The sequence below is a fragment of the Falco cherrug genome, chromosome 1 (assembly GCF_023634085.1).
Source record: "Falco cherrug isolate bFalChe1 chromosome 1, bFalChe1.pri, whole genome shotgun sequence".
NCBI lineage: Eukaryota > Metazoa > Chordata > Aves > Falconiformes > Falconidae > Falco > Falco cherrug.
Window position 1 is genome coordinate 94,448,234 of NC_073697.1, and position 15,964 is coordinate 94,464,197.

The 15,964-nt window shown below is 60.4% G+C and overlaps 1 protein-coding gene across 1 annotated transcript; it reads left to right on the forward strand.

The window, feature by feature from the left end:
- Nucleotides 1-3,278: 3,278 nt before the first annotated feature.
- PRODH (proline dehydrogenase 1) lies at nt 3,279-15,456 on the forward strand. The gene is made up of 14 exons (XM_055697878.1): nt 3,279-3,588; nt 4,103-4,311; nt 9,780-9,814; nt 10,142-10,291; nt 10,435-10,499; nt 10,897-11,013; nt 11,141-11,220; nt 11,497-11,578; nt 11,900-11,992; nt 12,101-12,247; nt 12,424-12,599; nt 12,691-12,789; nt 13,177-13,265; nt 14,412-15,456. Exons 1-14 carry the CDS (start codon nt 3,286-3,288, stop codon nt 14,597-14,599), a joined length of 1,833 nt encoding a protein of 610 aa, XP_055553853.1. The 5' UTR covers nt 3,279-3,285; the 3' UTR covers nt 14,600-15,456.
- Nucleotides 15,457-15,964: the final 508 nt, after the last annotated feature.

Here is a 15,964-nt window from a genome sequence, read left to right on the forward strand (position 1 = left end):
GCTGGAGGAAGATGATGGTGAGGAAGGCAATGCCCACACCCCAGTGATATGGCACAGCCCAGCAGCCCCTGGGTCATGCACCCATGCCTACTTCTACCAAAAGCAGGAGTGATTTCCACCTCACAGCTCTCCCTCCCAGGCGCCATCAGTGCCTGCTGCTGCTTGTTGCCATCCATTATTTTCACAGTGTCAAAAATGCCTCTCGGCCGAGCGCTGCCCCATGAAATATGCATGCTGTGGCCTCCCCCTTTCCAATCCTCCATCTCCTCCTGCACTAAATCCCCTTCTCCTCTATTTGTCTCACATTCAAATTCATTTCTTTCCATCTTATGGCTTCTCAAGCTATCAATAACAGTCTCTCCCCCGCTCAGCACCATCACCACTGTGGTAGAGCGTGCCTACTGAAGGACTCAGGTGCACATTAACAGGCCTGAGGCACACTCCTCATGTAGGATACAGCAGCATGGTTGCATTTGCTATGTGGGTACCCATGCCTTCCCATGCCAGCTGCAGCCACCATGTCAGTAGGAGTAGACCCTAGGCATACACAATCCTCCTCTGCGCCAGCAGCATCACAGCGCTATCAAAACTAGCTGGCTGTAACAGAGTTTTTACAATCACAAACCAGGTTAGCTTCAGTAAGTAGTTTCAGCACCTTGCCCTGACACAGCCACCAACCCCCCACAAAGCTTCAAAAGTTTATCTGCTGTCTTTGCTGTTTCTTCATCCTCTTCAGGCCAGTCCACCCTGCTTCTTGTCTCTCCTACATCCAGGGCACACACACTCTCTTCTCTCTCTGCTTCTTCCAAGTCTCACTTCACCCAGTCCTCCTCTTCTCTACCCCTTAGAGCTATTTAACTACTTAGCAGGAACCAGCCACAGCTGCACATTATCTGCATCAGCCAACCCACTGCCCCTTGAAGCCAGCCCACAGCTGTATATTAGCAATGTTAATTAACCCAGCTTCATTCCTCTACACAGCAGCATCTGCCTGGACCTGGTGGAGTATGGGGACAGTGGCCTGAAGGGCATAACGTTACAGCCAAAGGGTGTTGGGACCTGGGGATTAGTGCTCTGCAGGGCCATGGTGCAGTGACCCAGGGGAGCTTGGCGTGGTACCTACAGCAGCCTTGAGCATCCCTTGTTGGTCTCCCAGCCATCAGCAGGGCTGCCAGCTCAGGAATCCCCTCTGCTTCAGAAGCAGCCATCCGGAGACAAAAAACATCAGATTTCACTTCCACAAGAATGTGGGGGGGTTTATATTTCATATTTGCATTTGGATCTGAGACTAAAGATTCTCCGGAAACTCAGACCCGGTCGTGTACCACAAACTCCCCCTCCCAGCCTGGAGCTCCACCGATACCACAGGGCTGCCAGCACTGCTGGCACAACAGGCAACACTTGGAAGCTCTCCCTGCTGAGACGAGGCAGGGTCTTATTCCCCGGTCATTTCCCGGGGCTGGCTAATGCCATTAGAGCCCTTCAAGGGCATTTTCTGGGCGGCATCTGGCTGAGAAACGAGGGCCCTGCCACGGCAGGGGGATCTGGCTATGGCTGTTGGTGAACAGGGAGTCATGGCTTGGCCTGGCAGCACTGAGGCTAAAAAAGGAGTAAAAGTTGTGGCTGATTAAAAGTTTTTAATTGCAATGGTAGCATCTGCTCCGTAGGCTTTAATGCAGCTCAGCATGATGTTGGCTTTTTTTATCCAGCAGGAGTTTGAACTGCAGCCTGAGACTTCACATGTGCAACCTCATTGCAGGAAGGAACTTCAGGCAAATTACTTCACTCTAACTAGCATGAAAGGGTTAATGCAGCTCAGGAAATGTTTTTAAGGCAATGAATGCTTTTTCATAGCTGACTTTTTACCCAGCTCTGCTAGGGGCAATGCCACCGCCTGGCTCTCACCCTGGAAGGATGGGATGTCCCAAGAGGAGATATTGCAAATGAGCTCAAGGAACCTCCATGCTTTCACTGCTAATTACAGCAATGCCAGTGCTGGAGGAAAAAAAACCTCCTGTAACTAAGTTTTCCTGTACCACTGGCCCTGTGGTAGCTGTACCTCATCCAGATCAGGCCACGCTTCTGCAGTGGTTACAGTTTGCTGGACTGGAGTTTGCTTTGGAGAAGAAAAATTTTGCATCGCAGCTGTCGGAGGCTTCTCAAAGCTTCGGGTTCTTCCTCTCCACCCCACTCCCCACTCAGGACGTGGTTTCCCACCTCAGCAAAGCTCGCAAGCCTGCTGCCGTGCCCTACCGGTGCTGCCTGCGCTGAGCATCCCCAGGCACGAGATGTCACTGAGGAGCTGGGTTTGGGCAGGGCTGCACCCGCCCGGTGCCACCCGCCGGTAGTCACGGCAAAGCTGGGGCTGGGGAAGTGGCCACGGAGGGGAGGCACGGTCACGGGGAGAGTTCACGGTCGCGGGGAGGGGATGCGGCTGTGGTGCTGCTGCGAAACGATGTTGCAAAGAGGAAGAGAGCTCCCTGCTCCCCCGGCCGGGAGTCGGGTGCCTGTCTGGCCGCGGGGTGCCCGTGAGGAGCTGGGTGGTCTCCGGAGCTCAGCACCGGCTGTGCCGGGGGGAACAGCCCAGGCAAACCCCCGCCCCGAGCGGCACAGACCCTCAGCCTTTGCCGGGGCAGGTAAAGCCCAGCCGAGGGGGCTGGTCTGCTGGCACAAGCCCCCTCCCCCCGCCAAGCACCCCAGCACCCTTGAACCCTGAGCAGACGAAGGAGGATTCAGCCGAAACCCCCAAATGGTTCGTGCACAGACCAGGGGGAGCAAGCACAGGAGCAAGCACAGGGACGTGCGACATCGTCCTCCCAGCTCGGTGGGCTGGACGTGCTGCAGCCCGCCCCGGGGGCTGCTACGAGGGGAGAGGGACCCCCTTGCCGGGGGCCTGCCGGGGCTGGGCCCAGTGCCCCCCCGAGGGTCCCCCCGATGGGGCGCCCCTGGGATACCTATACCTCTCGCTGGGCACCCCCCAAGGGCACGGGGCTCCCTTCGCCGCCCCCTCGGCCCTCCCCAGCGCTGCTCCAAGGGCGAGGGGCTCCCCCAGGCCACCCCTCCCCGCCCCCCCCCCCGGGGTTCCTCGGAAGGGACGCGCCCCCGGGGCAGGCTAACAGCAACGGAGAAGGCACCGGGCTGGGGGCTGCGGGAGGGGGGCGGGGCGGGCCCCGTGCCGGAGCGGCGGCAGGGCCGGGACGCGGGGCGGGGGAAGCCCGGCGGGGCGGTGCTGGGCGGGCGGTACTTAAGGCGGCAGCGGCGGGGGGGGGCGGCTCCGCCGTGCCCATGGCTCCACCGAGCGCTGCTCGGGCGCTCTGCGCCGTCATCCGCCTGGGTGTCCCCCGCCGGCCCCGCTCCGCGCCCGCCGCCGCACCCCGCGGAGCCGCCCCGGCGCCGGCTGCGGGTAGGGGGGCCCGGCCAGTGTCGCCCACCCCCCCTCCGCGGGGTGCGGAGCGGGGGCCGCCGCCCGCTGTGGATTTCGGGGACCCCCGGGAGGCGTTCCGCAGCAAGAGCAGCGCCGAGCTGCTGCGGGGGCTGCTGGTGCTGGGGCTGTGCGCTGTGGGGCCGCTGGTGGAGCACAACCGCGAGGTGCGGGGGGGGGCTGCCGCTCCCGGATGGTGGGGTCTCCCGGGGGGGCTGCCGGTTCCGGGCGGGGGCCTGGCCTGGGCGGGGCGGGGGCTACCCGTCCCGGGCAGAGGCAGTTCCCCCGCCGGGCCGGAGGGGGGCTGCCGGTTCCGGGTGGGATGCCCGGCCTGGGGGGCTACTGGTTCTGGACCGGGAAGGGGCTGCCGGTCTCAGGCGGGGGGGCCTGTGCTGGCCTTGGGGGGCTGCCGCTCCGGGAGGGGGGGTCCCGTGCCGGGCCTGGGGGGCTGCTGGTTCCTGGCACAGAGGCTCTTGTGCCCGACCGGGGGAGGCCGCCGGTCCCCCGCCGCTGCGGGGGCTTCCCGCTCCGGGGGCTGCTGGTCCCGGGCGGGGGGGATTCCTATGCTGGGCCTGGGGATGCTGCCGGTTCTGTACCGGGGAGGAGCTATCCGCTCCGTGGGGCCGCCGGAGCAGGGCGGGTGCCGGCCAGCGGGGTCGCTGAGCTGCCGTTCTCCCGCAGCTGCTGCAGCTGTGCCAGCGGGTGCTGGGGCAGGCGCTGTTCGAGCGGCTGATGAAGATGACCTTCTACGGGCAGTTCGTGGCCGGGGAGGACCAGGAGGCCATCAAGCCGCTCATCCGGCGGAACCAGGCCTTCGGCGTGGGCGCCGTGCTGGACTACAGCGTGGAGGAGGACCTGAGCGCCGAGGAGGCCGAGCGCAAGGACCTGGCGTGAGTGCGGGGCCCGGGCGGCGGCGGCGGGAGCGGGCCGCTCCGCTATTGGCTGCGCCCGCCCATCCCCCCGCTCCCATTGGCTGCGCAGCGCTGCGTCGCAGCCCCGCCCCCCGAAGCGCGCCGGGGTGCGCCACCCCCCCCCGGCTGCCCAGCGCCATCCCCTGCCCGCACTGGGGTGCAGACCCCCCTCTGTGCCCCCCCGCGGGGGTGTAGCCCCCCCTTATCCCTCTGCACAAATCGGGGTGCAGCCCCCCCTCAGTTCCACCCACTGGGAGGCAGCTCCCGTCTCCATCCCTCCCTCTGCACAAACCGGGGGGCAGCTCCCTCTGTTCTTCCCACGCTGGAGTCCTGTCCCACTCAAACTCCTGCACACCGGGGTGCTGCACAGCCCCCCACCCTCCTGCATGCCCTGAGGTGCTCCCCACCTCCTTTGAGGCACTTGCCCCCCATTTCCCATTCCATCTGGGGTGCTGCCCACACTGTCCCCCTTTCCCTTGCTTCTGCTGGGGTGCTGCCCCCCTCCACTGCCATGCATACACTGGGATCAGTCCCCCCATCCCCCTTTTTCCTACCCCCAGTGGGGTCGTGTTGCCCTGCACACACTGGGGTGCTGTCCTGCTCTAATCTCCCTTCTCCCCCACACTGGGACACCACTCCCCACGTTCCTGCTCCCTCCATCCCCCACCGTGCACCCACTGGGGTACAGTCCCCCACCATTTCTGCCCCCCTGCCCCCCCATCCTGGGCAGCTTTCCCTGCCTCCTGCGCTCTGCCAAGAGCAGGTGCCAGCCCAAGTCATGGGTTACTTTCCACTATTTGGGCTCCAATTTTGGGCAGCTCAGCTCATCTGGTCGATGGGCTGCTGGTGGCACCCCACAGTCACTGGGGTGGGTGGTGTGTCCCCCCCACTCGGGACGAGGGTGGCCCTGCCAGAGGACACAGGCTGGGGATGCAGCACGCAGCCAGGGAAGGCTGCAGCAGCCCTGTGTCCCTGTTTGCAGCCAGGGCCACCATCCAGCTGCCACATGCTTGTCACATGGTGTTAGAAATGCAGTGGAAACTGCTTCTTGGGGTCATTTGCAAACGGGGTTTCGGGTCAGTGTGGTGATGCAGGTGCTGCTGCTGGCCTCCTCCCAGCTGCTGCTAGGAACCTTATCTCTGTGTCCCACCCAGGTGCTGCTTATCAGGGACCCCCACTTGCTGTAGCGGGGTGGCAGTGCCCCTTGCTGCTGCTGCCAGAAATTCCTGTCAGCACCAAGGTCTCCCCTGTCTGCAGCAAGCACAGGCAGCTTGCAAGGGCAGCACTGGCATGGGAGCTGCGTGGGGGGGAGGCAGGACTGTGCCCATCCCAGCCCCTTGTGGATTGAATTGCAAACTTTTTTTTTATATATAAAAGTTTCAAAATACCTGACTGCAGCCCCGTGGCTGTGGGATGGCTCTCTGGGAGACACAGAGCAGCGGTGTTTGCAGGAGCTGCTGGTTTCTTCCCTGGGCATGCAGCCACGGTCTGGACACATTGCTCAGCATCCCAGTGGGGGTTGAGCTGGTGGTGCTGGTGCTGGCACTGCTGCCCTACTTGGTCTGGCTGTGCCTGTGCTGAGTGCTTGCCTGTGTTGGACCACTAAGGGCTTTGGCAGGCAGGTTCTGCCCACGCCTGTGTCCTGCTTGCTCATGGGGGGCTGGATGTCAGGATTTGTGAGCTCTCAGCTGTGCTTATCCCCCACCAGTGCAGATTTGGGGGTTGCATGTGTGGGACTCCTTGCTGGATGAACTCTGCCTGTGCTGTGTGAGTCATTCCCACCCAAGAGAGCTCAGCAAAGCCACACACTGGACCCTGTTCCCCATTGCTCCCGATACCACCCTGCCTGAGCCCCAGTGGGGTTTTCCCCAACAAAGGGGGATGCCATATTGCCCAGGGATATCACAGAATGGGGACAAAGCCCAGGGGAGGTGTGGGTGGCATCAGGAGGACTGTGTTGGCCCATGCCAAGCATCGCTCTGGATCCTCCTTGGCTCTGTTCAGGGTAAAACCCCAAATCACCAGTGCTTCTGCTGGGGGTGATGCTCACGTGGTTGAGAGGGGTGAGTGGTGCTGGGCTCTGGAGTTGCATCATGTCCTCCTTTCAGCGCTTTGGGGGTTTTACCCCACTGCCAGCTGCGGAGCAGAGGCACAAACCCAGCACCGTTGTTTGGCCTCCTGGTGCCATCTGCTGTCTCTCCAAGCTGAGCTGTGCTGGCCCTACCAGTGCAGCCTTCTCTTCTGGAGCAAGTTGGAGACAACAGCAGGAAAATGCCCTTTCCTCCCCGGCAATGGGCCATGGCCACTCCTTGTCACAGGCTTTCTGGTTGGGAATACCAATGCAACGTGGGCAGGCACCGGCTTATCCTGCCTGCTGCAGGCTGATACTTGCCCTGCCCCACCTGGGCTGGCATCCAGAGCTCTGCCAGCTTGTGCCAGGAGTCCTTGGCAATGTGCTGAAGGCTCTGCCAGGTCATGGTGGCGTGGCTGGAGGAAGGTATCCTGCAGGCAGCAGGACCTAGGTGCTGCTCTGCTCCTGGGGCAGCATGTGGGCTGGGGGCTTTGGGATGGGTGCAGCCCTGGTGGGGTGTGGAGCTGCAGTGCTGCGGCTGGGCAGGGCCTTCTGTTCCCTCTGGGGTGAAACAAGGAGCCCCCCCATAGCAGAGGTGATTATGGTCCCCTTGCATCCTTGGGGCCGTTGCTGGCTCATGGGCGTCCCAAGATGCTGGCATCATGAGCCAGAAGGTGGGTTGGGTTTGTGCTAGCATGGGCAAAGATAATCCTGCCCCAAGCACTGCCAGAAACCCTGGACGGCTCTGACACACAGCTGGTGGACTTTGCTTCCTCTAGAGATTTCTTGTGTGGACACCCGATATCTACCCCAGTGTGGGATTACAATCCAGCCTGGCCAATCAGCCTCCCAGAGCTACTGCCTCCCCTTCTCCTTCTGCTCCCAGTGCTGCTGCCTCCCCTACTGCTGCACCTGCTGTGCTGCAGCTCCTCAGGGTCACAGCATGGTCTCTGTGGAGCTTGAAGCTGTGCAAGGAGGTCCTGTGGTGGTCCTGGGCTGGTGCATGCTGGCAACTCATGGTGCACGCTTGAAGGACTTTCCTTCTGCCAAAAGTTTTGTTTTATTCCTACCTGCCAGGTTTTAAGCATCACCCATAGCTCCAGTCTGGGCTTCACGTGACTGAGTTTTTCCTTGGGTCTGGTAACTGGGGGACAACTTCTCCCCGGTGTTCCCTCATCCCCTTTGACAGACCCATTTGCTGACAAGCAAAGCAATATGCTGTGCTTTGGCACCCTCCTGGTAACCTCCAGGGCAAAATGGATTATTGCCTACTTATTTCTGACAGGCGGACCTTTGTGCTTCTCCTGAGACGTTTTATTTGAGCCTGATCAAAAACTTCCTGAAAGCCAGTCTGCTGTGTCAGCTGCATTACCCTTCCCAGCAATCCAGCGAGCTGCATCAAGTGTTTGTAACCTGCTTTGCAGCACTTGGAAGGCCTGCTTGGTGCATGCTTTGGGCGAGTGTGAGCTCCCAGGTCCTGAGCATCCCTTGCAGGTGGCTCCTTTCTGGTTACAGCCTGCCAGAAGTGTTTGGACAGTGCCTGGAGATGTGTCCTGCTCTGGGAGACTTGCTTTTCGTTCGCAGAAGGGATGGCCAGGTAGAAGCTGGGTTAAGTGGCACTTGGTTGGTGTAGGAATGGCTTTGCTGGCCAAGACTAATATTACAAAGAAAGCAGATGATAAGCAGGAAGAGCTGTTTCTTCAGCTGGAAGGAGCTTCCTTTATTTTGCTTGATGCAGAACAATAAAATGAGCACCATGGCACTGCTTTGAATGCCCCCCTGGGGGGGGTGAAGGGCTCAGTACAGTCATGCAGCAGGAATGCTGCTGGAAAGGGTGTGTTTGCCTTCAGGAACACAAACCCCTCAAATTCAAGGGTGCTGTTTGCTAACTGAGTTGTGTGTGTTCACCCCGGGTAGGTCAGAGGAGGCTTTGCCCACAGCATCTCAGGTGTTGGACACAAGCTGTGTGTTGGAGTTCAGAGCTGTCCTGCTGCGGCTGAGACCTGCCCACAGGACCCATCTCTCAGCATGTCCTCAGAATTACAGCAGTGTCCTGCTGAAGCCTTCCCCAACGCCACACCGCCTGCTCCAAGGGGACCTTCCATCCACTGAGGGCTTTGCTGTTGCATCCCGGCCCTGGGTGTATGATGTCTGCTCCCTTCTTTCTTCCATCCTCTGTATTCAGGAGCAGAAAGCTTCTTGACCTGCCTTTGTGGTAGCAAAATCAGGGAGCAGAGCCTGCTAGACGTGGTGCCTGCTACTCCCAGTGAGCTCTGACTGCTCCTGCCCCAGTTCACGCCAGGCTTTGCTGCATTTTGAGCAACGTGGGGCTGTTACTGGCCAAGAGGAGCAGGAGGGAAAGGCTTTTCTCTGCTTGTTTATGCTTCCAGCAGCCCCTAATCCCTGTCACAGGGTCTGCATGTGAGAGAACATGTTCTGGGACCATGCCACGTGCCTCTGTTCCCTTGCGTGAGTCCTCTGGTTCCAGATGGGTGGCTTTGCTGCCTGCCTCACAGCGTGCTTCCCCGCCGTTGGGCATGGCCACTTTTGGGACAGTGACTCCAAAGAGGAGATCTCCTGGAGGAGGTGGCTCTGCTGTCACTCAGGGCTCCTCTCCAGGGGCTGGGAGAGTTCTAGGGTGAGACCCCAGGTCTGTGGGCTGGATATAGGGTGTCAGCAAGAAGGCTTGGCTGCTCAAGCTCAAGGATCTCGTGACTTGGCCAGCATCCCCCAGGCTGTCAGAGCCCTGTTATCTCTGTGGCAAAGATCTTGGGCTTGAAATTACATCCGGGATCAGCTGGAGTTGAAGCTGAGACCTTGTTTATAAGCTGTTGGCTAATGCCAAGGCACAGAGGAGCACGGGGTGGCTGAGCTGCAGGAGGGCACCCTGATGGCTTGATGCACCCTTGGAACCTAGAGGAGCCTGTTGCTTCATGGTCTGGCTGCTGGTCGTGAGGCATTGGGCTGCAGCTTGGTGCCACCACAGTGCAGACTACAGGCTAGTGTGGTTGGAGACACAGCAGCCAACCCCACCAGGGCTGACCTTGTTCTTGCCCTTGGGCTGGGCTGTTTGAGAGCAGCTCTGGACCCTGGGACAGAGCATCCTCCCTGTGCAGCCTCAGGGCCTCCAGGTAACACTTGCCTGGAGATTGAAACCCCGTTGCTTTCCATTTCTACGGATGGGTTTGGGGCATCTGACCTGCCAGCAGAGCTCATGCCAAACAGCGTTTGAGCCCGTGGCGATGGGATGGTGAGGGAAGAGCAAGGTCCAGCGCCAGGCTGGTGGCAGGGGAGCCTTGGAGCTGCCCTGGCCACCAGCGGGGGGTGGCAGGGGAGTTGCTGACCTGGCCCTTATCTGCCTTGTTTCTCTTCTTAGCTCCTGCACCTCTGCAGCCGAGAAGGAAATGGGAGGTGAGTGACCCAGCCTCTTCTGCTGCCAGGCGATGGCCTGAAGGGTCCAGGCACTGTGAGCCTAGCGTGGGGGAAGGACCCAGCTCCCACAGCCTCAAAACATGAATTAGATGAGGAATATCTTTGTTCTTGGGCAACCCTGCTCCTTGGCAAAGGCTCAGCCTCTGCTGGGGCAACAGAGCAGGCAGGGCATGTTGCAGCCCTCAGGGGCTCTTTTGAGGTCCAAGCTGGAGCCCCCCTCCCCTGCACCCACGGCAGAAGCTCCTGGGAAGTCTTGTGGGCCATGCAGCCCTGCCGAGCTCCTACCTCCATCCTCTTCCACCCCAGGAGCAGGACAAAGGGAGAAACAATACCAAGTCCAACGAGGATTTGGGGATCGCCGCGGTGGGGTCATCAGCGCTCGCACGTACTTCTATGCTGATGAGGCCAAGTGTGACCAGCACATGGAGACTTTCCTCCGCTGCATCGATGCCTCAAGTAAGTGCTCCGTGTGTCCTGAGCAGCCCCACAGTGCTTGGGGACTACAGGAACCCTGCAACCCAGCACTGTATCTCAGGTACCTTCCTTCTGCCTGAGCATCCTGCCTGTCGGGCTAGCTCTGTCTCTGTGGCTCCATCCAGGTGGCAGCTCAGAGGACGGCTTCTCGGCCATCAAGCTGACGGCACTGGGCCGGCCTCAGTTCCTGGTGAGTGTTGAGGCTGTGACCAGGGTGAGGTGGGTCAGAGCCAGGGCAACAGGTAATGCTTGTGTGGGAGCAGGTGCTTTGGGGTGCCAGGTTTGCTGCAGTAGCCTCTTTACTGATGGTAGAAAGCAGTAGACACCAACGGGTTGTCCCCAAGAACCACCCTGGAGACCCTGCCTCAACTTCTGGGGATGCATGGATAGCTCAGAAGTGTAAAGGTCTCAGCATGAGGGTGTGGGGGTCTGTACTGCTAGGCTTGGCCCCTGCTTGGCCAAAGTGCCCTGCTATAGGGTCGGGATCTGCCTCAGGCTGGGTATGATCTTGCAAAGCCCTGGCATGATAGGCTCCAAGCCAGCTGGGCTCCAACCCAGGTGTCTCACCTTGAGCTCTGTACCCACAGCTGCAATTCTCGGAGGTGCTAGTGAAGTGGCGGAGATTCTTCCACCAAATGGCTGCGGAGCAGGGCCAGGCTGGGCGGGCAGCGCTGGAGATGAAGCTGGAGGCGGAGAAGCTGCAGGTGAGGCAGTGGTGTCTGAGGGAGGAGGCTGTGCTGCCAGGGATGTGCTGCTGGAGGTGGCCGATGGCTGTAGCAGCCCTGACCTGTGACAGTAGCCCCTTGGCACTGATGCTCCTTTTGGTGGTAGGAAGCCCTGGCCAACCTCGGCATCGCGACCAAGGCGGAGAGCCAGCACTGGTTCACAGGCGAGAACCTGGGCATGAGCGGGTAAGCTGCCTGTGACCTGGGCGTACTGCGGGATGTGGATGCTGGGGGGAACCTCATCCCACTTCCCAGGATGGTGGGGCAGCAGTGAGGGGAGGTCTTCAAAGGCCAGCGCTGGCTTAGCACAGCGACCAAGCATAGAGGTCTGGGTGGAGGTGACAAGATGGGTCAGGGTGACACGCGCCACACACCCTGTTTGCTGGTGGGGGTCAGGAGCTGGTAGAGACCCCCTCCCTGCCCCTGCAAGACACCAGTATGGACCTGGCTCTCTGCTCCCAGCACTGTGGACCTGCTGGACTGGAACAGCCTGATCGACAGCCGCACCAAGCTCTCCAAGCTGCTGCTTATCCCCAACATGCAGGTGGGTACCCATCTACGCTACCGCCGGAGCAGCCCCACAGGGAGGGCACTGGGGGTTTTGGGGAGCTGGGTGTGTGTCTGCTGCCCCCCAGCCCTGCCTGGTAGCTTGCTGGTGGCTGTGGTGCCGGTTGGCATCTGTGCTGTCAGGGCCTGGCCGTGCTGTGATCCAGTGTGTGCAGCCAGCAAGCTGGCAGGGTGGGCACCCTGTGCTGGCCGGTGGGTGCTGGGGAGCTGGCGTGGGCAGTGGCCCTGGGGATGGGCTTTTCCCAGAGGGTGTTTGTCTCTCCTGTGGGCAGGGTGCCACAAGCTGTTGTCATTTCAGACAGGGCAGCTTGAGCCTCTGCTCTCACGCTTCACTGAGGAGGAGGATCTGCAGATGAAGCGGATGCTGCAGCGGATGGATGTCCTGGCCAAGGTAAAGAAGCGCTGGGGCTGGGGGAGCTGCGCATGAGCACTGCTGCAGAGGGGGAGACATGTAGCAGGTGGCCCCGTGAACCCAACCTGCATGTCACTCACCCCCCAGAGAGCCGTGGAGAAGGGTGTGAGGCTGATGGTGGATGCAGAGCAGAGCTACTTCCAGCCAGCCATCAGCCGCCTCACCCTGGAGATGCAGCGCCGCTTCAACAGGGATCGAGCGATTATCTTCAACACCTACCAGTGCTACCTGAAGGTGAGGTCCGGCAGGAGGCTGGGCAGGAAAGACCTGCTGGAGCAGCTGGATGGAGACCTTGGGTCCTGAAGCCATGGCGATGCAATGGTGCAGCTCCAAGGCTGGCTGCCTGAAGGTGCAGTGCAGAGGTGACACTGGTGCGATGACCTTGTGCCATCTCTTCCTTCTGGTCGCAGGAGGCTTATGACAATGTGACAGTGGATGTGGAGCTGTCACGCAGGGAGGGCTGGCACTTCGGCACCAAGCTGGTCCGTGGTGCCTACATGGAACAGGAGCGGGAGAGGGCGGCCCAGATTGGCTATGAGGATCCCATCAACCCCACCTATGAGAAGACTAATGAGATGTACCACAGGTAGGGGACAGCCCTAGCCATGGTCCTTCCTCCCGCCCCACCAGGCACATGCTCGAGTGGCCTCACCACACAACCTCAAACTGTCTTACAGGTGCCTGGATTATATCTTGGAGGAGATCAAGCACAGCCGGAAAGCCAATGTGATGGTGGCATCTCACAACGAGGACACAGTGAAGTTCACCCTGCGCAGGTGTGTGCCAGGGAGGCAGCATGGCATGGCAGGGACTGGGGGCTTGAGGGATGTGGGGGCCCAGTAGAGCCCCGTGGTGAGATGTGCTGTGACTTGTCAGGTCTCCTGTGTGCTCCCCTGTGGGATCCTAGCTTCCATCTGGTGCTCAGGGCTTGGAGCTGGGGCACAGCACGGTAGCCCAGAGCAGCTAGAGCTAGCCTCATTCCCCAACCCAGAGGCTGTTTTAAAAACAAATCCCTGCAGTCCTTGCATTCCAGCGTCCATCTGGGACATGGTCAGTGCCGTGCTCTCATACTTGGAGATGATCCCTGCTCCTCTGGCAGGACATGCTGCCCCTGCATGCTCTGCTGTCTCTGCTCTTCCCTAATGCCAAGACTTGGCTTGCAGGATGATGGAGCTTGGGATCCATCCCTCAGAGAAGAAGGTGTATTTTGGGCAGCTGCTGGGCATGTGTGACCAGATTACCTTTCCCCTGGGTGAGTGCTGGGAGCCGGGGGGACTTGGCAAACATGCTGCTGCCCCACCTTGACCCCTGCGGTCTCGCTGAGTAGATGCTGTGGGGTCTGAAGGGTGGATGGAGCCAGGCTATGGAGCAGGGCTGGCTGAGGACAGTGCCTTGTTGCCTCTTCCCCAGCTGCGTGGAGTGCTGTGACCCCTGCACGAGTTTTGGGGATGATGTAGATGTAGAATCACATCTGTCTCCTTGGAGGCCCCATGAGACCATAATGGCTGGGCAGGGAGATTCCTGCTTTGGACTACAAGCTGAGATGGGGGTACTCCTAGGAGGGGCAGAGGCTGATCCTGGCAGCCAGGAAGCCCCTCCTGTATGTCCCTGGTCTGGGAGTGCTGCTTTGATCTGCTGGAGGTGCACATCCAGCCCTGGCCTCTCTGCTGCTGGAGTGGCAACAGCCTCTTGCATGACCTTGTCACTTCATCTGCTGATGGCCCAGGCAGCGGAGCAGAGCTCTCAGGGGTCCTGGCAGAGGGACTTGCAGGGGTCCAAGGCAGCACGGCTTAGGTCAGGGACTGACTCCCCCTGCTCATACCAGTGTCCAGTGCGGAGAGCCGAGGCCAGGAGAGCAACAGGAGGCAGACCGGGCAGTTGTCCAGCGTGGATGCTGCTCTGTCCTGGAGTTCCCCTTGCAAGCGGGGCTTGGCTGCCGGTCTGCAACCTCCTCTGGTCATGCTGGAAAAATGTGTTAACTTGATGTTTCTGGTTGAATGCTTCTTGAATTGGCCCAGCCCTGGCTGCTGACATTCCCAGGGCTCCTGGTGACCTCGGCCCACTCCCCCTGGCGCCTTCCCAAGCTCCGGGTGCTGAGATGGGGAGGGATGTTCTGCCGCTCCCCCAACCTGGGCAGGCTCACGGGGCTGCTCCTGGGACTCCTCTCCCTGGTGCTCAAGCGCAGCCTCCAGCTGCTGCAGCCCTCCTGCCCACCATCCCTGCTCCATCAGCACAGCCCCAGGGGCGTGGGAGAGCTGGGGGCTGTAAGGGAGGCTTTTTCCCTTATTTCTTTTTATTTTGCTCTTTTTTTTTTTCCTCTCTTTTTTTGGTTTTTGGGGGGTTTTGGTGGGGTTTTTTTCTTTCTTGTTACTTCCTTGACCAGCCTTTCTCCCTCCAGGTCAAGCTGGTTTCCCTGTCTACAAATATGTGCCCTACGGACCGGTGAATGAGGTGCTGCCCTACCTGTCCCGGAGAGCCCAGGAGAACAGGGGGTTTATGCAGCGGGCGAACCGGGAGCGGGACCTTCTCTGGAGGGAGGTCAAGAGGCGGCTTCTCGCAGGCAGCCTCTTCAGCCCCAGCCACTAACCTCACCCTGGCACCCAGCCCAGGGGCTCCTGTGCCTTCATCTATAACCACTACTGCCCTTCCCCATCCTAATTCTGCTGCAGTCCCCCCCCCCAGCCCCCCTTGTCCTGGGAGGGGATGTGTCCTTATCGCTGTTTGAACCACATACACCTTCTGGAGGTCACTGCTGTAGGGTTGCCCCAGCTGGCACTGCCCCAGGGGATGTCCCTCTGCTGTCCCAGGGGCTCCTGGGCTGTCTCAGGGGAGATGCTGGGGCTCCTCTGCCAGACCTCCTGCCTCCGTGAGCACTGTCCCGGGGTTTTCCCCTTGCAGGATTGCACAAGGGGCTTTGGCCACCCGCTCCGTGCCACAGGCTCAGGTCTGGGGCAGGCTGGGTGGCTCGGGAGCAAGCTGGCCTCTGCCAGAAGCGCCTCCGGCCTCTGCCACAGCTGGGGCTTAGTCTCTTTCAGCTCTGTGGAGACAGATGCCAAAGCAGAGCCTACCGTGGGTTGCTGGGCAGGGGCAGGGCGAGTCCCTGCTGCCTGTCCCAGGGCAGATGCTACCTGGCTGCTCAGCAGCTTTGCACAGATCAGAGCTGGGTCTCCCCACATCCCACCGGGCTAAGCAGAGCCGAAGCCCCGTGGGGTTGCCCATCCTCAGGCATGCCTCCAGCAGGGCAGGAGGGGTGAGGGGAGCTGGCTGGTCCCATCCCCGCACTGTTCCTGCCCTGCCCACAGTCCCAGCTCCAAGGATGGGCCAGGTCTGTGCTGCAGGCGGGGGCAGTGATGGCGTGGGAGCACCAGGAGCCAGACCACAGCTTGGCTCTACTATACACTGGATTTGCAGAGTGATGATGATTAAATCATAACTGTTCTTGCTCCTGTCTCTCTCTTGGACTTACAATGGGCAGCCATCTGTCCCCAGGCCGTGCTTCACTGCCCTGGTCTCAACGGGAGGTTAGTGCCTGCCCTCGGCCCCCTCCAGCTGCGTGTTTGGGCTGGAGCTGAGGCTGAGGCTTGGGGAAAGGAGCTGGAGACAGGCTGTGCCGAGGCCAAGCTTCTCCAGGCCTGGGAATGGAGCTGTGTGGAGCTGTCTGTGATGGGCTTTGGGGAAGCAGGGAGACCTGGAGTATCCTACTAGGTGCAGAGGGAGGATGGCAGCTGTGGGAGAGCCTCTGCTCCCCCAGAGATCTGCTTTTGGGGGACGTGCACCTTGCAGGCTGTGCCTGAAATTAGGGGCAGTTTGTCCTGGGCTTGTTTTGGGCTGTGCAGGACCGCAAGCACCTCTGGGAATCCTTGCCTGGCACCTGAGAAACCATCTCCTTTTTCCCCAGGTCAGTCCCTCCGCTTCTGGTGAGCCACCCCTAAGCCAAAGGGGTGAAGTTTA